The 26438-nt window shown below is 47.4% G+C and overlaps 1 protein-coding gene across 2 annotated transcripts in view; it reads right to left on the reverse strand.

Annotated features, from left to right (window-relative positions):
* hipk2 (homeodomain interacting protein kinase 2) overlaps nucleotides 1-26438 on the reverse strand; it is a 78747-nt gene that overhangs the window by 37747 nt on the left and 14562 nt on the right. For both annotated transcript variants that reach the window (XM_061075867.1, XM_061075866.1), the window contains exon 2: nucleotides 18612-19785. In XM_061075867.1, coding sequence (XP_060931850.1) covers nucleotides 18612-19785 — 1174 coding nt within the window. The remainder of the gene's footprint in view (nucleotides 1-18611; nucleotides 19786-26438) is intronic.

Genomic DNA, 26438 nt, shown 5'->3' on the forward strand with positions numbered 1-26438 from the left:
AGAAACCTGCACGTTCACCATCATCTAGCTGTTTACTCTGTGACTGATCATCTCATTAACTACACACAAGGCCTCCGTGCCGCTGTGCGACGCTCAAAACACCGGATGCTTTTGTCTGGCCGCCGTGAGAGTAACTGGTGTGACATCTTCATCCGCACACGTTCATACCTTCAATTACCAGCGTCCATTAGCAGCGTCCTCAGCCGAGTGCCACCAGCCAGGTTACCAACAGACAGTTAATTAGAAGCTATCGGGGATCGAGCGGAGGAAACACATGACCCACTGACATTTTTGTCGTGGAAAGAAAGGAAATTATTGTTTTGGCCCACCCCAGTTTGTCACTTCCTTCCCCTTGTCAATCAGTCGCAGAGGTATCAGACACCGGGGCCTGAGGTTCGGTTGCTAGGCCACAGATGGAGATCCGATGTAGCAAGGGAGGGAAGGGATGGAGGGAGAAGAGGTGGGAAGGAAGGAGTGGGTGGCTGTAATGGCAGAGCGAGGAGAGAGAGGGGTATAGGGTCCTGATCGTCTCTCTGATTCGCTCTCTATGCAAATCACAACAATCTCAGGAAATGCCTGGGCCTTAGCGCCGGCTAATTGCCACGGCAATAACAAAGACGGGCTTCCTTTGAGCAGGGGGGAGGAAAATTAAACATTAGTTTAGAGTTTTTCTTGGAGACCGAGGGATGTTCTAATTACCCAGAAACCAACACATCAGCACTTTGCACGCCACGCGTCCCACTCGCGACGCCTGGCGAAGCAAAACAAATGTATCTCATATTCCGGGAGAGGGGCGTTTGGGGTGTTGTGTTGGGGGGGTGGAGGTGGAGGAGTACCAGGAAGGGGGGTAAGGGAGAGTATTGTGAAGGGCATGGAGAGGGATGAGAGCAGAAAGCAGAGGATGGGGGAGGACAGAGATGGAGAGAGACGCCGGAGGGGATAATGAGGGCAAAGGAGGTGGAGAGTGATAGCCCGTCTCTCCAAACCACTCCACGCCGGTAGTGAGGCATCTAAATGTACACCCACTATTAGCATATTGACCCTATACCCCACTCCTCTGGCCTTTTTCTGCCTCATTATCATCAGGCATGGTACATGGGACACGGGAAACACAGACCAAGCTCATCTCCCGTCACAGGTTAGCCTGGATGTCACGACAGCCACGAGAAGAAGACATGGAACGGCTCGGTCGCTGCTCGCCGGCCACCGAGGGGTTAAGTCTGCGAGCGCTTCATTAATGTGGGTCGGTGCAGCAGAGCATAGATTAGATTTCTTTATTTATCCACACAACGGGGAAATTCACTTGTTACAGCCAAAATAAGAGAAAACAGAATTTAAATAACAGTGCGGAAGCACAATAAAAAAGATCACAATATGTACACTACTAAACTACACATAATGAGAGTACAGAAACAAAAACAAAAACAACCTGCAAAAACAGACACTGTGCAAAAGCAGGTACTGGGGAGAGAGTGGAATGATGTGAGTGTTATTGTAATGAAAACAAAAATATTATAAGTAATATTCCAACAGTAGTGACCATGATACAGAAAATAATTAAAAAGTAAGTGACCATAATATAAATAATACTACAAGATAGCATAATGGAAATATAAATATTGCAATCTAACCATTATAAGTGACCATGATATAAATATAGATGTAAAGTGTTGAAAATTGTTGTGCATAGTAGAGATCTGAGTAAAAAATAAAAAATAAATAAGAAAAATAAAAATACAAATACAGCTATGGTGAGAGGTTGAGTGGAGATAGAGATAATAGACAGGGACTACAGCATGTTGCAGGCGGTAAAACAAACAAGGCCGGATCGAGCTGAGATATGCAACCATGGAAACTTAAGGAGACGTCCTTGGATCTCCTCCCCTCTGGGGGGGAGGGAGGCAGAGTCCCGGCCCCGGTCGGGAGCGCTGACATTGAGCTCTGAGCCATGTGATGTGTCCTGGATGCCTGCTTCTATGTTTGATCTATGTCTGAGGGCAGTCTGACACGTATCACCCCAGCCTGTCTAACCTAAATGTTCATCCAAAGACCCTGGATCACCCTGCAGCCAGACCCTGTGGATCTATAATCTACGTCTTGCGTAGTTTGCCGTACTGCCTGTCTGTCTGTCTTCCTGCAGGCCTGCCTGGATGTAGCGTCTGTGTACATGTCTGTCTGACTCTTTATAGGTCAGCGCCGCTCGCCAGAGAGTCTGCCGCCACTCCGACCCCTATGGATGCGTGAAGTCACACGAGCCACTGACCATGCCCTGGAAATCTAATCATCCAGCACAGTTGGATGTTTATTCGCGCTTGTACACACAGATGTGCATACAGAAGTGCAAACAGTCAGTCGTGTACACAAACAAAAGGAGTCCCCCCCACCCAGCTAGGATAGGGGTAGGGAAACAAAGCCCAGCCTGTCACGTGTGCTTGTTAGGATTTGGGCCCAAAAAGCACAGATTGTGTGTTGTATTAGTCACACAAGGCTAAACCCCTATCTCGCTCTATGCATCCATTCAAACGCACAAACACAAACTTATTGCACTATCCAATTAGGGACCACTCGGTTAATTTCCGAGAGCTTTACCTCACCCCTTCCACTAAGAAAGCCCTTATTCCAGCCCTAAAAATGTTCCTTTATAATATATTTGCCCACATGTGGACAAGAGCTCCAGGTTTCAGTCTCCACCAGGAAACTAAAACAAGCCCGACCAACACACACATGCAAATCCCTCTAAAGTCAGCGAGCCAGACTCATAAAACACTCCCTGTTTCATTGGCATGTTGCTATTTCTTCTAGCTCCTACAATAAAATACATGTTTCTACCCCAATTACTTCTCCATGTTTATGTAATGGGGCTTGTTATTTTCGTATTTTTAATACCCCCCCTTACTCTCCTCCTCATATAACTGTAAGCCATGAGAATAACAGCCTTAATAGACCACAGGTCCTCAAGGATTCCTTACTTTGTTACGGAAATCAGTGCTGCAGCGACACAGCCTTTTGCAAGCAATCCAGAGCGGTGACATCAGTTAATTACAGAAATTGGAGCAGGACCGGCCCAAGCATGAGAGAGGTTATGACACAAGGGCAGAGCGAGAGACTGGAGAGTCGCGGCCCAGTGTTCCTCCTCACAGCAAGAACACAGGGAGAGACGGGATTACATCACTGTGTGAGAGGTTATGTAAAAACACTGGACCTGCTGTAAGACTCCTCCGAGAAAAACACTCAGGAAGGAAACAAGTCCTTAGGAGAGAGAGAGGCGAAAAAAGAGAGATGTGGAGATGAACTAGAACATTTCTCTTTCTTTCAATTACTTTCAATTTAATATTTATCCCTGCACTTCTTTTCTTTCTTCTTCTTAGAAAATCGTACTGTTTGTATTGTTTTGTGTTGTGATGTGTATTCTGTGTATGCACACTGAGAGCCACTTTACCAAGTCAAATTCCTTGTTTGTGTAAACTTACTTGGCCAATAAAACCTGATTCTGATTCTGATCAAGGAAATCATCGACTTACTAATTCCAGAAATCTCTCTGTCTGTCTATATGTGTCGTCCTATTAGCTTCACGCTGGCATGGTTATTGTTAAGGGTCAAATTTGGTTTGATTCGGATGGAGACGTTCATTATAATAAACTTTGAATAAACAGGTGACAGGGCCGGATGCAGGGAGAGGGCGAGGGGGGGCACTGGCCCAGCTGAACTGTGATTGGCCCCTGAAGTTCCCTTTAAATATACTACTCACTTACTAACAATACTTAGGATAAATATGACACTTTGCAATAAAAAAACTGATTCTATGCTATTTTTGAGTGCACAAAGGCTAATTCTAAATATATTCAATGACATGTGACTGAATAAGGAATTGTGGCCTCCTGATTTAGAAAAATCCTGGATCCGCCACTGCTACAGGCGACCAGCGCTCTGTAGCAACAGCAACCAGGACTCATCACTGTATGTGAAGGTTGTCGATCACAACAATAGGTGCATTCACAACTATGGCAACATCCAGCAGTGCATATACTGAGTCAAGCGTCACTGAACTTAATAGGTGAACAGCTCTTTGTGCAGCAGCAGCTTCAGGGTTCTGCAGACCGAGTCCTGCAGTGAGTGAGTTTCAGAAAGAAACCATCATTACCACAGGCCAAGCAAACAGCCCATTTCAAACAGGTTTAGAATGGACACTGCAGTGGTTGCTATAATTCATACCAGCACTTCTCGAGAAAGAAACAAAACGATCTCCCTGACACCCAGGCTACAGATCTGCTCTGTGTGGAAGGATAGAGAGACGTGCTGGCAAGCCGGCACTAGAGGGGGTGTGCGCTCTCCACCTCCTCATCAGTACGCCTAAAAAAGACCATCCCATATATCCTCAGAAACCCAGAGGGGAGATCAAAGCCTGTGTGATCCAGGGGTCTGTTATATCACCCCCCCGGCCGGCTCTCCCACTGCAGGGCCTCCTGTTAGGGCAAACGCAGGCAGCAGGGAGCAGAGGAAACACAAAGCACTGACCCGGTCCCATCCAGGAGCCATGCAGCCTCACAGGAGCCACTGCAGAGGATTTAATTTCCCTCTCTCTCTCCTGGAACTACATTTACATTCCACTTTGCATGCCATTAATTTCCATTTGACCACACTTGCATGTTTCTGCTGGCAACCTGAATAGTCATGAGCTGCATAACACACTCGCCGAATAAGACGCGGAGCCTCGACTCCAACCGACGAGTGGAATCTTGTTTTATTCATATTTCACATTGAAGGCAAAATCGTTGTAAACCTACGCGGCCGATTCAATTTGATATTTGTATGTTCATTTCAGATTCATGTGGAAATAAATGACAAGCGCAGCCGTCCCCCTTGTTAGAAACTGATTTAACATCAGCGCTTCCTCCCTCCGACCCCCCCCACCCCCTCCCAACCCTTCCCGACTGGAGATGAAGCGCGGAGACAGGCGCGCGATTGGACTCCTGTTTTCTCTTCTCTCAGCAGAAAGGCATTTCGACAGCCCTGCTATTGACCACATCCACCAGGGGAGGGAGTGTGTCAATGTAACAGAGAGCAGGGGACCATTTTGGACCACTTAACTATAATCAGTAAATGCACCCCGGTCGCAATTAGCGCCGGGGGCCACCCTGAGAGCGTTCGTTTCGCTCACAGCTCTTGTCTGCGTTTCACTCCGGCTCCACGGGAACCTGGTGATGCAAATAGAAGTCCTCACACCCCGGTTTAACAAACAGGGGGGAAAGGAGGCGGGAGGTGTGTCGCTGCACAAACACACTCGCTTTCTTATGTTATCTTTTCGTTGGCTGTTGTCGCCATGAGCCTGGGAAATGAACCCTTTAAAACTGGGCTGATGTGGGGAGAGAGGGAGAGAGCCGAGGGTCATCATCTGTTGCACACAGGCTCAACATTCACGAGCGATGATTTGCTCCGGTCCGGGGTCATCTCCGCTTCAGCTGTCTGCAGTATATCTAAATGAGCTGTTGTGACTTGTCCTCAGATGCTTCAGCGGCAGCCGGCTTTTTGCAATTAGCCCCACAAAATGGCTCCTTTTCATAAATCAAGACATAGGAGAGCTCGTGAGAGAGAGAGAGAAGAGGAGAGAGAGAGAGAGAGAGAGAGAGAGAGAGAGGGGCTTTTGTCGGCTGGAAACAAAGAGGAGACAGAGAAACGTGACAGGTAGCTGGTGATATCACACTGAGCCCCCCCCCCCCTCCAATGCACCGGCGCACTCCTCCACTCATTTATGATTCAACGCACTTAGGCATCCATTCTTCTCCTCCCGCTCCCCTGAAGAAAAGGCAAACACAAGTGACAGACACGCGGACGGACAAACAAACAAACAAACCGAGTGCCTTTTTTAACCGATACTGGCATTTCTGCAGAACAGGTGCTGGAGCTGTGATTGATTTGAGCTGCGGCGGCGACTCACAGGGACGAGTCGAGCACAGAGATGTGCACGTGGGTTCAAGGAGTTTGTTAAATTCTCTGCTCCTGCTGAAACGTTCGCTTTTGACTGATTCGAGAGCAGCTGAGTCGAGCTTGTGGGTACAGATATTCGACTGTAGGACAACTGTTAGCGCATGCACAAACACACACACAAATAAAGTATCTGACCTTCTCTTAACCAACAGAAAGGAAACAAGTGTTTCCACATTTTCCACAATATAACCTAACATCCACATACTCTGCATGAGGACATTAAAATTGATTTCAGTTAGATTTTTATTTTTCTGTCCCTGGGATTCAATGTATCTCAAAGCCTCGGGGTCGGCGGAGGGTTCTGGAACATGCTCATGCATCGCACCGTCGCATATATATTGAAACTTTCTGCCCTCGTGGCCAGCTGTGAGGGATGAGGCTCCGTGATCCGATCATCCCTCTGGATGTGATGATTGAAATGCCAGGCCGATTTGCGTGAGGGATAGAGGTCAGGATAAAGGAAATGGAGAAAGGAAGGGAGGGATGGACATCTGAGAAAAAAGGAGGGAGGTCAAGAGGGGAGGATGACGAGGGGACGGAAAGATGTAAAAAAAAAGAAGCAAAGAGTGTCGGGTGGGGGGGAAGGAGACGAGGGGCAGAGATCACTAATGAATGTTCCCTGCTGTTTTCTCAGCTGTTCTTCTCGGTGCCCTCAGCAGAACTGTACACAAGGCCAGAAACTCTGGGTGTGCTAAATGGGCCAGCTCTCCCTCTTCCTGACTCTCTCTCTCTCTTGCTTTCTCTCTCACTCTCTCTCTCACACACACACACACACACACACACACACACAAAAATAGAGTGTCTGACCTTCTGTTAACCAACAGAAAGGAAACAAGTATTTCCATATTTTCCACAATATAACTCAATATCCACATATTCAGCATGAAGACATAAAAAATGATTTCAGTTAGATATTTATTTTTCTTTCTCTCTCTCACACACACACACACACACACACACACACACACACACACACACTGAAGGCACCTAAAACTCTCATCTTTGTGTGGGACTTGAAGCCTCATTGTAACCATGGTGACACTGTGAATAACAGGGTTGGTGTGGGAGTTTGGGCCTGGGTTGGGGTTTGGGGGGGGGGCAGGCACATGTGAGTGTTGTGTCAAGAGCATGGTGCACAAATTGACCCAGGATGAGGAAGTGAAGAGTGAGCTTCTCGACATTGACCTATGTTTGCATTTAAAAGCGATCGGTGCATATCATATCGTAAGAGAGCTGATCACTGCAAAGACACGATAAAGGCTTGAAGACTAGGGTTGCAAAATTCCGGGAATATTGAAAGTTGGAAACTTTCCATGGGAATTAACGGGAATTAACGGGGGTATGTACGGGAATATACGGGAATTAACGGGAATTCACCGGAATAAACTGAAAATGTTGTGGGTAATTTATACTAACTGTATTTACCTTGTCATATACAGACATACATATAAACATTTCGTTTTGTCATAGGCTGATTTGAGCCCTGAGGAAACTTTGGGCACTTGACTATATGCTTCTGCAGCTTTGTGTCATTCTTAACATAGATCTTTGCAGAGTATTTGCAAATGTACACAGCCTGTCCTTCTACATTGGATGGGGTGAAATGTCTCCACACATGAGAGAGTGCACGTGGCATTGTTCTGTAGAATAAGATGAGAAAAAAGTTTGTAAAAAAACACTAACGCAATGCCAGAGATATAAATAGTTAGCCAAACAATTGGAATCGTCTGTAAAAATATTTTAAACAATCCTCAATCAGCATGCTAATATATTTCCCCCAGTAATATCGATAAAGACACGATAAAGACTTGAAGACATTATAACCCGACCCTGGAGCTGCAGTAGAACTGAACCCTGTCTGCAAGGAGAGCGATCACTGGAAGCCGGTAATAATAACATTGTCACGGGTGTGTATCTACACTTTCTCTGTGCTGCAGTGGCACACAAAACTCACAATGTACACAGCTGGTAGCGGGCTGCAGATGAAAGCCAATTTGGGCGTCTTTGTGTAACCGAGAGCTTCAGTTGGACCACAGGTTCCCGAGGGACAAAGACAAGAGCAGAGTGAAGAGACAAAGAGGAAGAGATCGCGAGCGAGAGAGCGAACGATGTGGAGAAAGGGAGGAGAAAAGGCGAGCGCAGCTGAGTGAGAGAGTGAGCGAGTGAGCGAGTGAGAGAGTGATGGGGTAAAGGGGGGGGGGGGAGGTAAAAAGACGCGGCCCTGGCCCACCTGGGCAAACAATAGCAGCGAGATGAGAGCGTGGCTCGAGGGCCCTCCCTGTCCCTGAAGCACACAGCTGTCGGCTGGGGGGGCCGGATCACCCCCCCACTACCCCCCCGGTTCAGGTGTTGCACCTTCAGAAAGCAAACGGAAAACAATTTTGGGAACAAGAGCCTTGGTCTCCATGGCGACGGATGCAAAAGCGAGACTCTTTTTTAGAAGTCATGTGAAATGAAGCGTGTTAATGTTCCTCATTTATTCTGACAAACACACACAGAGGAGTGGGTGGGTACGGGGGGGGGGGGGGGGGCGGGGTTGTATACAACATTTGTATTCACCCTTAACAGACAACAAGGACATTTTATGTAAATCACTTATGTTACATGTATTTCTTTCATAAAAGGGGATTACTGTTGTGTGGTTGATTTGTGTGTTGAAAAGCAGCTTGTGCAGGATCCAGGGCGGCGTGTTGTGCGTCTGCACTGCGTGTGCGGAGCCTTGATTTCTGCTCATAGAGAGTCCGAGCTTTCAATTCTGCACATTTCACTGTATCCACTTACACATGAGCTTCATCTGCTCTTAATTAGTGTGAGAAACGACAGTGTATAGAGCCGGTGAATAATTACAGAGTTTGCGTCGAGGATGGTATGTAGTCGATGGCACATGAAGTGTGTTTGAAGGCAGTGTGTGTGTGTGTGTGTGTGTGTGTGTGTGTGTGTGTGTGTGTGTGTGTGTGTGTGTGTGTAAATGCCATCATGAAAAGAGGGGAGAGAGAGCGAGCCAGGGAAATACATGTAATTCCCTGCTTGCTGGGTACAAGGACAACAACGCTGTCTTTGTTTAAAGAGAAGCCATCTGTTTGATGATATATACTGTAGATTCTGGCTGTAATTGCACACGGTGTGCTGGTGGTGGTGGTGGAGGTGGGGGTGGTGGTGGTGGTGGTGGTGCTGCCTCCCTGGCGTCCCTGCTGTGTTTAAAGGGGTGACGTGAGTTATGGCCAGTTCACGCTGATAACACACACCGAGTCGCTGTGATCCATTCGGTGGTTTGGGAACGTGAACATTGAACAGGTTGTGTGTCCTGGGACAGAATGAAACACACACAAAAACACACCTTGTTTGTTTCAGCAGCTTCTGTTCTCATTCCCAGTGATTAATATTCATTGTTTTTCCTTTTATTTTCCTCCTTTTTGATCCTGGTATTTCGTCTTTTTCTTTCTTCTTCTTCTTCTTTTTATTATCTACGATCTCGCTGGAACATGTTTTATTTTGTGGGCTGATATATATTCGCTCTTCATGCTCTTTGGTGCCTCCCAGCTTGTGCACTCAATAACCAGCTGAACTCCACAGACGATCATAAAACACTGGGATTAGTCTTCAAAGCTTAGTGGCCAGGCACACGGGGAAAGTTCATTAGTTTGCGTCTTGCTCTTCTTTCGGAAATTCTTTGCTATGCAGTTTAAATTTACCGATAAAATACAGCTGTCTTCCCTCCTTTGTGGAAGCCTGTCTGCCCCGAAACAGCCGAGATGCTGCCCCCATTCTTAGTGCTAACCCTTTAAATATTTAACCAGGATCCAATATAGCAGTAATTATTTTTCCAAACAAATTACGCCTCAGGCCCAAACCGCAGCAATCTGATACACCACAGCGATACATTCTCTGTCACAAGGTGCTATTAGTCATTTTTAATTATTTATCAAGCTTCAGACCCCGTTTCTACTCTGCGAAGAAATTCAGATTTTATGAAATACTCCCATGGCTCATCCTTGGAAGTCCCTGAGACGTCCACACGTGACAAGTTCTTCTTCCTGTGACATCTTGACTTTGCGAGACTTAAACCCAGACGACTTCTCACATAGATGTATATAAAGACTAGATGTCTCGTCTGCGTTGCCGGCCAACAGAGCCGGACGTCACCACATTGCGGCCATCTTGCCAGAGGTTGCTCGCTCACCCATAACATTGTGTTTTAGTGGTACTTACTTTTTAAATAACCATAACTTGCAAAATTTTCAACCGATTTTGAAACGGTCTGGTTTGTTATAAACGTCAGAGATGTAGTTATGACACTGCATAAATTATAAAAAAATTTAGAAAATAACATAATTATTCATAAGTATGCAGTGTCATAACTACATCTCTGATGTTTATAACAAACCAGACCATTAAAAAAATCTGTGGAAAATTGAGCAAGTTATGGTTATTTACCACTACCAACACAATGTTATGGGTGAGCGAGCAACCTCTGGCAAGATGGCCGCCATGTGGTGACGTCCGGCTCCGTCGAACGAGACATCTAGTCTTTATATATATCTATGACTCCTCAGACCAACAGATGCTGCACCAGATACTTTGAGCTGATAAACATGTCGTGAACTTCCTCTACCCTTCTGTTGACCCCTGAATCACCCAAACGGTTAAAACAAACATTTCCTATAAATCATGCCTGTGTTATTCATCGTTAAACCTGCTAAAAACTATTTTGTTATTTATTTATTGTGTCTTCATTCCCTTAACTAAAGTAAAATACCTTCAAAAAACACGTTCAGATCCCCTTGACTTCCATAAATGTGAGCAAAGTGTCTTGTTTATTAATTGGAATCCAAAAAAGTCACACAGCAGAGTTGCTTTACGAGTCCGCGGAGCGCTGCTGGAAATAGCCCGAGTGATAAGAACACAGCCTCGTTTAATTCTGCCATCTGCAATGAAAAACAGCAACATTTTTTTTTTTTATGGAGCGACAACTGTCACCGTGAACATGAGCTATGTTTAACTGCGCCGGCGAAACATCTTCTATCAAACGCCATGAACACGTTGTTAGAGAAAAAGGAGGGAGGGAGAGGTGGCACATAAAAGCGAGCAGATAAATTTGTCAAAGCGGCAGTTAGGAGGGAAAAAATCAAGTTATTGTGTTGAGTCAGGGATGATGCTGAATGAGGAGAGAGAGATGGGATGGGATGTGATGGGATGGGAGGCGGGGGGGTTATCAAAGCCTATTTTGCTGGATGCAGAGACCCCAGCTGGACTCGGCCCACTTGCCTGCCTGCCACAAATTAGCCAAACTATTTACCCTGGTATATGCACATTAGCAAATTCCTCCAGTTGAGAAAACAAATTCGTCCGTTTTGTTCTATTGGAAACTTCATGGACGGCTGCATGGGCCTCTGCACACCCGGCATGCTCTGTCCCAGTGGCGGTTAGTCCCAACACACACACACACACACACACACACACACACACACACACACACACACACACAATACAAACACAAACACACATACAGGACCCCCCAACCCCGTCCTCTCCCCAGCTGGACAGCTATAGCTCGGATCCATCCCCTCCTGCCCAACCTATCTCTCTCTCTCTCTCTCTCTCTCTCTCTCTCTCTCTCTTTCTTGCACCAGCACCCCCGTGACCCGTCTTAAATAAGGAAAGTCAGGGTCCCAAAATGAACATTTCTTTTTTTTCCTCCTCCTCTCTTTAGCAATTCCTCACTGTCCTTGCTGCATATTTTCCATCCTGGTGTTAGCTCTTAAATATTCATGTAAGTGGATGAAGGAGGTGGAGGTGAGGGAGGGGGGGCCAAGGGAAGGTGAGAGGAGGGGAGGTAGGAAAGAGAGAAAGGGGAAGGAGGGCAGGAACGAGAACAGGATGGCGGGGGCTATACCCCGACGCCAGGAGTGGTGGAGGTGGTGGAGGAGGTTGGGGGTGGGGGGGGCAGATCAGCAGGAGGCCTCATGATTTATTTAGACCCGGGGGCACCTGTGCCAGTCAGCCGCTGATGGCAGCTATCGCCCCGGCTAACCCGCTGGTGCTCGAACTCGGGGAAAGAAAGACAAATCTGTGGCAAGAGGTAGAATTAATGTGACTGCTGCTGGGAGAGATCTCACCTGTGCAGTTAATGATTTTCAGACTCGAGATATGAAGGGAAAAATCCATTGTTCCGTGGTCGTAACCCCTTCAGTCAGGTCTGGCCATTTTAATGACCTCCCACTTTATGATTTATTTTTTAACTTAGCCCGCGGCGTTGTGCAGTAACTCCACAAACACCTGTGAGTCCGAACAAGCTCCTACTTGTTGCCGCCCACATTTGCCGTAACCAACCCCCCAAAAAGCTCGGGTGAGGAAAAATCCCATGTCTCAGATAAGCCGATCAATATAAAAGAAGAGAGAGTCGGTGAGGGGGCGGCGCGCTGCATTTTATCAAGGCGGCTTAATTTCCGTCGGCTTAATATCCTGGGAAATGTATGGAAATTAAACTGTGAGGGAGAACAAAGACAAGGATCCAGGATGAAAAGAAAAGCTGTGGCGACACACACACACACACACAAATTCACACACAAGCGCCTGGATAGCCCATCAGATTGCACTGACCTGTACTGTCTATCAAAAATTGACAGAGTTCACATTTTTCCCTCCTAAGAGTTAAATAAGTCTCGTTCATTATTCACCAGAAATGCCTGCGTGCTGCTGGCGCCCGTATATGTTCCGATGCATATGCGCGGCTGCCGGTGGTTAATTAGCTTAGCTGCTACATGTCTCCTGCCCGCCTCCTCGGTGGAGACACGTGGAGGAGCTGCCCAGAGGCAAATTATAAATGAGAAACAGGTTATTAGGATTCTGTCGTGCATACTAAGACGGTCTGACTGTCATTAACAAAAAAAAAGGCACAGTGGCGAATACAAGGAGAGGTAATTACAATGTTAGGGGTCTTCTCTGTTATATGTCAGGTCCTGGTGGAAGCCAGGGACTGGAGCATCTACAGTCAACAACAACAACAGCACGGCCCTGAGTGGTCACGAGGTGGATAGAGATGTATAATGAACAAACAAAAGAAAGAAAGTCAGCAGATAGAAATATCAGCACGCCACAGCCGCCCATTCAGGCTGAACCTAATGAAAGCTCATCTGCATTAGTAATAATCTGCAACTGCTGGAGGGAAAGCGAGCGCCGTTCCAGGTTCTGATGAGCAACGCAAAAAACAACGGCCGTGTTCACACTCCCGCCCTCGCCCTCTTCTCCCCCATTCTCTTTCTCTCACCCTCTTCCCATAAACACCACCTGCACTTTCTAACAGCACCGCGGCCCACGGAGCAAATCCGCCTTTTTTCCCCCCGTCCCTTTCCATCCCTTCCTCTGGGGCAACCTGATCCCGGTGTTTACCTACCTTTCTCTCCCTCCCTGGCACATACGCTTTAACACACGCTTCACAGAACAGTAACTAATAGCAACCTCATTCATTAAAACACCCCTTGATGTTTCGCACGGAGGCACAGGGTAAATGTGCTGGAACGCCGGCTCCCTGTCTGTCTGTGTGGTTGTGCGACGCTAACAACAGATAGAGAGACAGATAGACAGGTGGAGCAGCGGCTCGTCTTTCACTCCTGCGCCTCCGCCCGTGCACTGGCAGCATCCACCCTGATGGAGACGGATACATATTTCATCAGTTATTAAGGCTACGACGCCAGCGTAGCATCAGCTGCACCCATCTTTACTGCCAACACGAATATAGATATGGTCTGGAAAGGTAGAGAGAATTCAGCGAGTTCTATAATATGAGCTTTTTATGAAGTTTCCAACCAGATGCATTAAATCTCCTCTGCCACAGACCTTCAGCTTCACACTGGTCGCACTAATAGCACACAGACGGATTACCAATGACATCAACAAGCCCACTCCTCCCTCTCCGATCCCATTGACTCATTTTCCTTTCACCCTTCAATGTCTAATAGGCTAATACCTCGGGATATATTAAGCCCCTGATGTACTCAATGTTTCCCGTGCACGTGAGGGTATGAGGTCTGTGAAGTGTGCACGTTAAATAACAGGTACGAGCTGGCAGGTGCTGACACGTGTGCGACGCTGCTTCGGGCTCCTGACGTGTTCATATTAAGATGTTTAATTACCAGAGGAAACTTCTCGGGGTCTGTCGCTGGTAATTGAGCAGGCAGCCACGGTTAGAGAGCATTATCCTATGTGTGCGGAGCAGGTGGGGTATGGAAATGTTGGGAGGTAAAAGTGTCTCAAGTTGTTTCAGGCAGCTGCACTCAAATATCTCTTATATTTAAAGAGCTAATTTAGATATAATATAATATAATAGCCAGTTCTTTCAGACTTATGTTGACGTGCAAAAAGTAGGCCTGAAAAAAATAGCTTGAGACTATTATGATTATTTGGTGGAATTTGGTGGATTGATGATTTATGACAGTTAAGTATGTTTACCCTGAATTCCAACACTGTAAAAGGCCTGGGCGCAGTTTGACTATCAGTGAGTTACACTGACCCTGTAGTGAGGAGGAGTCCATACGCATATTTAGTCCGGTCACCCATCTATGTTCTTGCTTGTAGTGGTACCTTGCCATGCACGCCGCCCTCAAAAGAACCAAAAAGCAAAAAGCAACAACATTCCTGTTCCTCTGAATAATATGCACGTCTCGCTGTGAAAGGTTTTCTTTGGAACCACTCGCCACCAAGGAAAGACTCTCAATGAGAAGTGTTAACAGCATGTGTGAGGACAGTCTGAACCAAGAGCAAGTACCACGAACCAAATTCTATTCATCTGGGTTGGATTGGCTTAGAGACAGAAATAGCAGGTAGTGATATACGAAGACTTGGGGGGAAAGGACAATCTACACACTGAATGCAGCCAAACATCTTTTACCGTTATTTTAACGAGCTGAGCCTCTAAGAATAATACTTGACGGAGAGTGGCATATAGTGTGACAAGTTGCTCTGCTGGTAATAGTGCTTGGCAGTGATATAAAACGAGAGCCGAAGAAATTAGTTGGGATAAGAAAATGAGTTTGGGAGACACGGTCTGTCTATACGAGAACTGGAGGTGATTTTAAATCCTTAATATAAAACATGTTGGATCATCATCGGGTTAGCTGATGATTCTGCGGGAGGTTTCAGAATTGATCTGTTACCGCTCATACTACCAGGTAATCTGGGACAAACATTGGTACTGACCAAGGTTCCACACCAGATTCTCCTCCGATTCTTGGGGGGGCCTGAATTGGGGTTCAATCGACCTGAGAGTCCTGTAGTCTGAGCCCAGCTTCAGTTGCTCTGAACCAGCCGAGGACCAGAAACTTAGCGGCATGCCCATGCAGACCTATAATAGACTTTAGAGTAAACAGAGCTGGAGACAGAAAACAACCATTCCTAAATGAAGAGGCCCTTAGAAAGCTGAGCAGACAGGTTGTGAGGGCAAGTTCTCCTCACGTCCCTTCCTCTGTCTCCACGCTACACCTTCGCTCCACCACCAGCAGCCACAACAGGGCCGATCCTGCCAGCTGCTCGGCCTCAGGAACCGCGACATACACTTAAATAAGGTCCTAACGCATTCCGCCCAGTGCATGGCCTTTACCCGATGGGATAAAAGGGAAAAATGTGCCATGCTGGGACAAGACAATAATCCCTTTATCTGGCAGAGGGTAAGCTTGACTAGCCGGCTTACCTGTTCCATCATTAGCTATAGGCAAGAGAAGAGAATGGGCGGAGGGAATGGGAGGGGAAGGAGGATCAAAGAAGTAAGACCATGGAGAGGTCACAAGTTGACGTAATCAGGATGTAAACACCGCTGAATAATTAAGAGCAGGACAGAGAGAGGCAGTGTAGCAGACTGCAGAGAGATTGAGGTAATAATACATTTAAATAATTGCAGGGAGACTCAGGCCGAGTGCAGAAGAGCCACAGCCGGGCCCGTGTGACAAGGACAGATGAGCTCCGCTGCACCGGCCTGTGTTCGCTCAGCACCGGAGAGAACAAAGTTGAAACTCCGAGCACCCTGAGAGCTGTTCTTGCAAATCGCACATCACTTGTTTACCTTGAATACTGGTGTTTTTATTTGCATGAGTCAACCTTGTGTAAAATCCATAACTCATTTGCTGGGCTCTTACGGCACACATGACGTCAACGGCATAGCTTTGATGTCCGAGGTGCAAACAGGCATGTGTGCGTGAAGGATATGGAAGATGGATATAAGCAGAAGAGGGTGATAACGGCTTTGTAGGTATTTTGTCTGTGATGGGTTTGAAATTAAGCTTTCTTTATTCTAAGGAAAAAGAAAAAGGAAAAGCAAACAGGCTGCTCGGAGGATTCCTCTTTGCCAGCATCCCGGCCTCATGTAATTTCAACTCATCAATCAAAAACAGCAGTTGTTGAGAAAAAAACATAAGTGCACAAGACATAAATATTTTACTTAACAAGAATCCGAGAAGACAAGAGAATGTGTTTGTGCTATTGTGGAGGATATCGAGTAGCGCAGAACCAGCCGGTCAGAGCTGGCAAACCACTAATCTCTACCTCGTATAAAAGGTGCAGCAGAAACTGTCCTCCTATCTTCTCCTCTGAAATCATCAAAGATGGTTTGATGTTCTCCTCTAAGCTTTTGAACTCACCACGAACTCTACCCACAGCTCGAGTTTGTTTGCTGCCCAAACTGCATGTGATGTGGAGACACCCGTAGTGCTCGTGTCCCATGAGTTCATTCTTTGAATTGAAACGCAAGACTTGCCTCATTCCTCACAAGAAATCTCGGGGAAGCAAACACACACACACATTCTTCACATTGTGCATGCATGTCATCGGAGTTCAGGAAACCTTGTGACACACACACACACACACACACACACATCACTCCCAGTGCCTCAATCCAGGGTCACCAAGTCCCTGGTCGAGGGTTTGGTGGCTGGTTTTGTAATTTTCTGGTCAATGTCAGCCTTTCTTTCCCCTCCTCCGCTGCCAAGAGGAAATGGAGGGATGATCTCTCCTCTCCTCTCCTCCACTCGTCACTCCCCGAGAAAACAAACAGGAACATTTTATGGCCTGCTTGTTGACCTACCGCCCAGGAGCAACAACAACAGGCTACTCGTGGTATTTACCTCAGGATGAGCTACTTAAACTGATATAACAGCACTGCCCTGTTGACACGGACGAGCCAATTCCCATACAGGGATCTTTATATAGGTTCTGGAGCCTGAGTCTTAAAACGCAGCAAAGCTCAAATAAAATAACACACCTGTCAGATGTGATAAAACGTCCTGATGTTGTGAATACGGCGGTTTGAATCCATTACGGCTCACTCTACTGTAAATTGCCACCTTGGTATTTTCACAGGAACAATGGTCGTCAGTGTGGAATATTTTAAAAGGGCTAATGATAAACTGTAAAAGCAACAAAATCAGACTCTTCTATCAACAGAATCCACTAAATAGGGACCGCAGGCCTCTGCACTGTGCACAGATGTAGAGCCACCACCTGGCATGTGAGTGGGTACGTGTTTACATGTGTGGTACCGTGGCTCTCTCTCTCTCTCACACACACACACACACACACACACAAAGACACATACACACACCTGTTCTTCCCTCAGCGCTGGCCCCGGCACCAGGCCCGAGCCCCAAACAAAGCTTCCCTCTGTACGGGACGCGGACTCTGTTTGATTCCGAGCACAGTTCGCCCAACACAGCCTCGGCTGAAACCTAAACACACTGTTTGCTATGGGCCCGAAAAGTGACTGTTTAAGAAGCACTGGGAGAAGAAAGAAAAAACGGCCTTCCCAGAGAGTCATCTGGTTCTAATGCAGGGCCCGCTGGTGTGGATTACAGGCACATATTACAGGAGAACTCGGGCTGACCCCTCATCTCTATCCTGGGGGAAATGGGAGCCAGCCATGGTGATGGGGGGCTGAGGGTACTGGGGCCTGGGGGGAGCAGGAGGGTGAATAACGCCTGTGGGCAGGCTGCCACCCAACATGATTGGTGCCCTTCTCCAAAGAGGGAGTTTTCTCTGAGATCCTTTTATAAAAAAAACCTCTATTGAAAGCAGGAAAAAACACGTTCTCCCCCCTGAGACCCTCAGCGATACTAAAAAAAAAATGTCATAGCTTCAAATATTTCCTGCGGTCCGTCTGCGCCTTTACGAGAGCTGCAGCAGGTTGTGAGGTAACAGAGCTCCTATAATGATCTCAGAAAACAATAAAACATGCTTGTTTCATCACATTAAACACAATAAGCAGCTGGCTATTCGGAAAGTGTTTTACTGCCCTCTCCCACATTGCAAGGGGAGGGGGGGGGGGGGCACACTAACAGCAAAGCCAGGACTGGAGTGAAGAGAGAGGACTTCAGCGGCAGCTCATAAGGTTGCCAGCGAGCGTGGCTGTGTGGCCAAATAATCAGCTCAACTATGAAAACATTCCTAATAAAGCAGCAACAAATCAGATGTGCAGCAGACAGTGATCCTCCAAACAGAACCAATAGCAGCAAACAAAGGGACGTGTGTCCGGTTTCTTCTCTTCTTGCTAGTTCTTCTTTGCATCTGCTTTCATAAAATACCTCAAGATTTTTTTCATTGCAATGTCACACCAAACTTATTATATAAAAGTTGCAGCTTCTTACCTGTAGTATCTGGACTGCAGGTAGGTGGAGCACACTGCTTTGGACACGTGGCTGGCCGAGCCGAAGTCGATGACCTTGACCCTGTACGGCTGTCGAGACGGGTCCACCAGCATGATGTTCTCCGGCTTCAGGTCGGCGTGGATCAGCCCCAGGCTCTTCAGCTTCATCAGCGCCGACGCCACCTGCTGCAGCACGGGTCGGATGTACTTGAGCGGCAGCGGGCTGAACTTGTTCTGCTTGAGGAAGTCGTACAGGTTCTGCTCCAGCATCTCAAACACCAGGCACGTGTGGTTCTTGTGCTGGAAGCACTCGTAGGCCCTCACAAAGTTGTAGTCGTCTGCACTCTCCGTGCTGAGACGCGCCAGGATGCTGACCTCGATCTGACCCTGCCGTGCGTAGGACGGGTGGTTTTTTAGGATCTTGATCGCCACGATCTCGTTGGTGCCCCTCTTCCAGCATTTCACCACCTGTCCAAAGGTTCCCCGGCCCAAGAACTCCAGGACTTCGTAGGTGTTGGTCATGGAGCAGAGCACCTCATGCTGCACCAGCTGGTAGTCCCCCTCGTTGTTGGAGCCGCTGTTTTTGGACGTGGCCGTGGAGGTGGCGGTGGCCGCCGTGGCCACCGTGGCTCCGCTGGCTGCTCCGTTCTGGATCATTGGCGGACCGTGTTCCTCGATGATCTGCACGCTGCTGTTGTTGTCAAGCTCCTCGCTCTTGCGTTTAAGCCCGCATCGCTGGTAGGTGTCGAGGAGAGTGACCGTACTGCGGCGCGTCAGGTTGTGAACACCGACCCCGCTACCCACGCCGCTGCCGCCGCCGCCACCTCCGCTGCTGTTGCTGCTGCTGCCTCCACCCCCGCTGCCCAGCAGAGACCCCAAGGCCCCCGAAGTGCTGCTGGCTGAGGCGACCACGATGTGGCCCGCGCTGGCTGGGAAGATGAGCGCCTGCTCGTAGGGCAGGGTGGAGCTGGCCACCTGCAGGGAGCTGCTGATGCCGAGGGGACCGCCGCTGGTCGACACGTTCTTGCTGCTGTTGTGGCTGTAGACTTTGCTGTGTGTGCCGTACCCTGTCATATCCCAGTTACAACTCTGCTCCACCTTCAGTTTCTTCACGCTAAAGAAGGCACTTGACTGGAGAGTGTGAGGGGAGAACACTTGCACTTGCGAGGCCATACCTGTGACAAAGGGGGGAGCAGAGGGGAGGGGCGTAGACAGGAGGGGAAGGAAAGTGAGAGGTTAGGAATTTGAGAGTGTCTGAAACACGAGTGGTGGCTACAAGCTTTAAATAAAGACAGCTTGGGTCAGAGCAGGTCATTAAAACACCAAGCGCGTATTCTGATGTGTCAGTATGTTAATCTCTTGAACTCTTTACCATCATTATAAATAAGAGCCAGTAAATGACCTAGAAAATGTCAGCAAGCATTTGTCTCTTTGTGGAAACTATTTTTGTAATAATGCATCAGATTCCACATCATTATAATGGCAAGGAAAGGGATATTTTTCAGGAAATGTAAATAGTTTTTTTTTTACATTCTTACATAACATAAATAAATGCCAGAATGTTAAGCAAATAGATAAACAGATTGAGATTGAGCAGGGCTGATGCAAACCACTGGTTCATGAAGAGGAAATACCATTTCCCCACTGTTCCCATCTGCTGCAAAGTAAATAGGCTGAGTGCATAAAGAATACCCTTTCATGGGACACTCCACTGAGACCGAGGTGCAACACAAGATCGTACACAACAAAAACAGGCCCACAAAAACATCTCGAGGAATGATTGCAATTTCCTTCCAGACGACACAAACCACCCCTTGCATTTATTGGTACACAATTACTCACTATGGGGAAGGTGGTGGAAGAAATCTTGCTCTATGAATCTATGAAAACCGGAGAGGGGCACTGAACTCCCTCTCAACTACAAGACAACGAGACAAAAGCAAAGCGGCAGCGAGGCCGTGCTCTGAACTCCTGGGAACGAGCCGCCTCAGAATAAGCAAAAGCTTCTCCAAGCAAACAACTGCCCCAAAAATAGTCCCTTTCTTTATCTCTCTTTTACAAACAGGCTTGTTTGTGACATTGAAATGATTATTACAGCACGAGGCAAATTATATGAGACTTGTAGTGCTGCTATGTTTAAACAGTTTCCAGTAAACCCAAAATTAGTTTACTGCTAACAAAGTAAGAGCTTCCACCTGGCCATGCTACCTCCCACACACACAGTTAGGGTCTCGCTGTTGATCAACTGATGCATGATTCAAAGAATGTTACGGTCGCAGCATGCACACCCAACACTAACAAATACCATGCATGCAAACTGCCCTTTAACGTCGTCGGCTGGTGGAGGAATTACAGCTTTTGTGTGTTTAATAGACATCTTGAAAGCTGGGAAGTTTTGTTCTGCTCAGGGATAATTAGAGGACCGTTTCCCACCAAGCTGGGAGGACTTCCATAATTGTGGGCTCCATTCTACGGACAGGGAGCAGAGAGGAGGGGACGTGTCCCGTCACTTTGTCATTATTAGACCCTTTAAGTGGTGATGATGATTAATTCAGTAGGAAGCTGGCAGCTCTCAAGCACACGCTGCTTTATTTTTGCCTTTTCATTTCCTTTTAACTCTCCTGACCTCTCTTCCTTCTCCGCTTGAGAATTTTTATTTTCTTCCCTTTTTGCTCGGACTCACAGTTATCTGTGTGGTCATCTGGTCTTAGCCCTAATGCTGCAGGATTGGAGATACAGCGCGCATTAGACGGCTCACTGTGAGCTCGGTGGGTGCGGTACAGTAGTTGATTTAACGGAGCACATCCATGCTTCCTGCAGCTCCTATCTGAGCCTCATCCTTGATATCTGCACAAATATCCTCTAAATCATTAAGATGCGGTGTTTTTTTGTGTGTTACTCCCCACACCTATATAGTTACTTCATGTCGTCCCCCCCAATCCACCCCCTGTAGGTCTGGCTGGTCCAGAGAGGTAATGAAGAACGTCCGCTAGGCTATTAGGGGCAAGGCTCTCTGCTAATCACATAAGCCCTGAAGGCCAGATGTCACTCCTTGGATTACCAATTCCTGTGCCTGGACTTTACGCTAAAAATAATTTGAATGATGGGTTGCGTCACTGAGCGGCGTCGACAATGTGCGACTGAAAGCCTGACCGGATAATCACAGGCACCGACTGACGGACGCAAAGATGGATGGACGAACCCAGGGGCCGCTCGGTCTTCTTATGGAAAATTCCAGCATTGCATATCCCCGAGCCAGCAAGACTGCGCATATAGCCCAGGGATTTTTTATATTTATTTTTACGAGGCCAAATCGAGGCTAGCTGCTTTTTGCATTACCATACATGAACTCCTCATCAACCCCGATCTTAGTCAGCCATTGACTCTCTATCCGTTTTAACACTGTGTTGAAAGGGTTTGACGACATTCCCTACGCCTGAAACAGTTTAAGAAATGCGAGACTCTCAGCTCTGACTTCTGCACAACTGGCTCGCCTGGCGAACACAGATAGATGATTAAATGAAACAACAAGCAGGAGTTCAAATGTCTGGAATGTTATCTCATAACAACATACACAGACAACAATGTGAACAGCTATACATCGATGGGAAAGCGGCTCCAGTCGCCGTGAATCACTCCTCACCCGAAACTGAAAGTCAAACATGCTCCCGATGTAGAATCTGAACAAACAACACTCTCTACACAGCACAGTGCAAAAGACCTTCCCTTGAAATTGCCCCCTTGAAGTTTATTTGAATTTCGGAAAAACTCTAAGCCAAGTGCAAAACTGTAAAGGGCCATTGTTGTACATTTACAATGCCGGAATGCCTTCAGTAGCCAAGGCTTTTCCATTTAGCATAACTAAAGGAACACTGCAACTCTCACCCGCTGCAATTAAGCACACCACAGAGGTATTTTCCCCCTGTTTAGAGGCAGCATGTTGAAATGGTAATAGTCAATGTTTTGGGAGAGATTACTTCTCTGTCAGGGGTTTGTTAATCTTCTTTTTGGGAGGATCAGGGCCGATCTGCATGCAACGTGAGGCCGAGAGACGGCCTGAAAAGGAGGGACATGAGTGGCCCTCGCATTCTCGCCTGTGACCTGCTTCTGTTTGCTCTCTTTTATTAAACCCGTCATTTATACTCCGCTGACAACATGACAAGGGAGTATTGATGAGGACGCCTTTAGACGCCGCCAAACCTGCCAAGTAGCCTTTTGTAATTACAAACAGTCTTTTAATATGAAACCTGCTTGTCATTCAACGCATCCGTGTCGGTTCCCAAAGCTCTCTTCTGCTTTGTGAGAATCTGAAGTTTCCTGATCTCTTTGCACCGTGAGGGCAAGGGCGCAGTAAATTCAGACCCATATGTTTAAAAATATACCAATCAATAATCCAGAGAGCAACTGTTCCGCGGCCAGCCTGCACGGAAAAGCTCTGAGTGGATAGATACAGTACCGAGACCCCAGCTGTCACCTAGGAGACGGTGCAGAGACAGCATTCTGGTCTGTCTGCTCCATGTCCCCTGGCCTGGATATATTTGGATTACTTCCCGAGGCCCTAATGGCTGCCGACACCGATGGAGACACTATGATGACCCCCCCTCCTCACTGGCTGGACTGCAGCACTGCCCCAGTGTGTGTGTGTGTGTGTGCATGTTTAGAGGGGGTATGGAATGAAATGGCTAATGAAATAACTTCTGACCGTCTAGACAAAGCATTATGTCACCCCCTCGCTGCTGTTTGCATGTATACGTCGATGACTGGGTGGGGGTGGGGGGTGGAGGCATTTTACAATACTGTTCTCACCTCCAGCCCTTTTCTGTGGGACGTGACATATGGAGAAGACCAAAAGCTGACACTGCCTCTCACATATGAAGAATGCAGGAGATTATCCTGAATATCCAGGTGAGGGTCGGTGCCTGAGTAGAGTAGGAGGCAGGACACTATACATAGTGTATTTGTGTAAAAGGTGTTGGTTCCTATATCACCAAAAAAAATCTTGAATGTCTAAGTCTTTTCAAGTTGACATCTTCGTCTGTGTCTTCTACGTCTTTTTCGTTCTGAGATATTTGTATCTTCTCTTTTCAGTTTCGCATCCATCGGGTGTTAGAAATGTCATCAACGCAGCCATCGTCTCTCTATCTGGATTTTAAGGACATTTTCCTTGACCGCTTTCAGGACAAGTTTCAGAAAGTGTCCAGAGCTTAATTTTGGGAGTTCAGTGCAAGTCCAAAAGCAGCATAATATAAAGTCCTCATATTTGTACAGTTTTAGTCAACCGGAAAAGCTTCAGTTCTCTTTGTGATATAATCCTAATCTCTGGAAATCCAATTGGAGGAATGGACGCTATTATTCCACATAAATATTACAGATATATGATACATTAGATTCATGTCAGTCCAAACTCTCCCTTAAGGGAACATCTGGTTTAACTGCTAAGGGCCCAAACATAAAATTCACTTTTCTACTTTGTACTAATCAAACTATTCCTCCACCCTGATCCCTGTGCAAGGCCTCATCTGCAACCTGTCTCTTTAATCTCTAACCACACTGTACAGGCAATCTTTTTTTTTTTTTAAAGCAATGTTATTTTGCATAAGTGACCGAACTGAACCACCGGTGGAAAAAACCTGTCGTGGAGACGCTGACGGTGACTTCGGGGGTTAAACGCAGCAGTGAACACTTCACTGAACTGGAACACATTGTTGACACACAGCAGCCCGGCCTGGTGGTCCCGCCTCCTGCCTGAGTTCGGCCCTGCAGTGGTGGGGGGGGGGAGCTGGAGCTTGACACTGAATATTCTCCCTCACCCACGGCCACATATTGACCATCCTCTCTACTTTTTTATCTCTCTCTCTCTCTCATCTCTGCTTATTTATAGCATAATGCATCAGACGAGCTCGCAGGGAGACACAGTGTCATGCAGGCTGCCGCTCCACCGGCCCTTCTGCTCGTCCTCCGGAACCACAACACTTGACCAGTTGGACGTGTCTCTCTTCCACCCACGATCACACAAAAAGAGGACAAGCATCCATCGAGCATCTGAGCAGCCGACCAGGCCAACGTGGAAGCTGTTTGACAGACGTGCTGCACAGACCACGGCTTGTAAATCAGCAACATGCCTGCTGTAAATGTAACACTCCCTCATCTCTCCCCCCTTCCTGGAAACAAACAGCCAGAGATACAACATGTTGTGTTAGCTGTGAGATAACATGTTTGGTCAGCGCTTGTCCAAATGCTCTCGCACAGATACGTAAGCCATTGCACAAACGTCCGCCTGCGGGTGAACACGGGGATACAAAGAGCTGAATGCAAGCTACACAAACTGACGTGACACAACACAACTCTGAATATATTATTGATTTATGGATTGTAGCAGGGCGATGATAATTTGGTGTAAAAGATTCAGTGCGAGCGGTTTCCACTCTGAAGTAGGAGCTGACGAATCCGGTTCCCCGGGGGCATCTGTCAGCAGATAAGGAGGCCGAGGGGTCTCTCACGTTGTAAGTGTGGTCATAAAAAAGGCAGGCTGGTGCGAGGAGAAACATGTGCCTTGTTTATAGTGCCAGGTCAGCCTCACCAGGCACTGAACCAAGACGCAGGGTGAGGAGAAAGAGGAGCGGGAGATGGGAGGGAGGAGGAGGAGGAGGAGGAGGAGGAGGAAGGGCCGAGTGGCTCTGCTGCCTGAGCTGGATTTCTTATTAATCAAATCACGAGTGGAGCAAGTGCACAAAGCCCAGCGCCTCAACTTCCTCCCCCAACCGGACGGAGAGGGAAGAAAGAAAGAAAGTTCGAAAGGAAGAGAGAGAGAGAGAGAGAGAGAGAGAGAGAGAGAGAGACAGAGAGAGAGAGAGAGAGAGAGAGAGAGACAGAGAGAGAGAGAGAGAGAGAGAGACAGAGAGACAGAGAGACAGAGAGAGAGAGAGCCTGTCAATACATGCTCCCTTTTCTGCAGCAGAAGCAAAAACGGTGAATGTGAAACAGAAAAATAATTTGTTATCTCTCGCGTGTGGCATCAAAAACGCAACGGGGGGCGGGGCCTAACCATAAACCAGTAGCACCTGTTAACTGCTGGCTCCCACTGCCATGCGTCTCTGACCTGGGAACACGCCGCCCGGGGCCACGCAGGGACACACACACACCTGATAAGCAGCTGTGCTCTCCAGACTCCTTATCATTTTACACACCCGGCCATAGAGAGAACAGAGAACGCCCCCCTGCCCCCCCCGCCGCCGCCGCACCACACCGCACCGCACTTCCTCTTATGTCACCGGGATCAACGATGACAGCCGGACACAATGTACTGTAATGAGATTAGCGTTGGAGACACAGCAACAGATGAGAAAGGCATTGTTCGGGTGGGCGATTGATTCCAGAGGGGACGGAGCCGTATGGATTTTGTCGCGTGCTGATTGTGTTGTGTTGTGTTATATTGGGGAATGTGAATATCGGCCTTGTTTTGCCACGTGTGACAGAAGGAGAGTCGGTGGTATAGACAACACAAAGAGACACACACACATGCCAGCGTACACACACAAGAGAGAGAGACAGGTTTCCCTCGGCCGCCCACCTATGAACTTTGATGTTCTGCCTGACGCTGAGATAACAAAAGGCCTCCGGAGCAGAATGAGGTTTGTGCAGAAGAGAAAACCTTTCAGAGACGGAGACTGTAATTGTATTTCTAAAGGATCTAACCTCTTCCTGGACAAACAAATACAATTATGCTCTTGGATACAAAATGAATAACTGACAGAGCAAAAACAAAACAAAACAAAACAAAACAAGGGGAATTACAGAAAAAACAAGAAAGTTTGCAGAAATACAAAAT

The sequence above is a fragment of the Limanda limanda genome, chromosome 8 (genome assembly GCF_963576545.1).
Source record: "Limanda limanda chromosome 8, fLimLim1.1, whole genome shotgun sequence".
NCBI classification, from domain to species: domain Eukaryota; kingdom Metazoa; phylum Chordata; class Actinopteri; order Pleuronectiformes; family Pleuronectidae; genus Limanda; species Limanda limanda.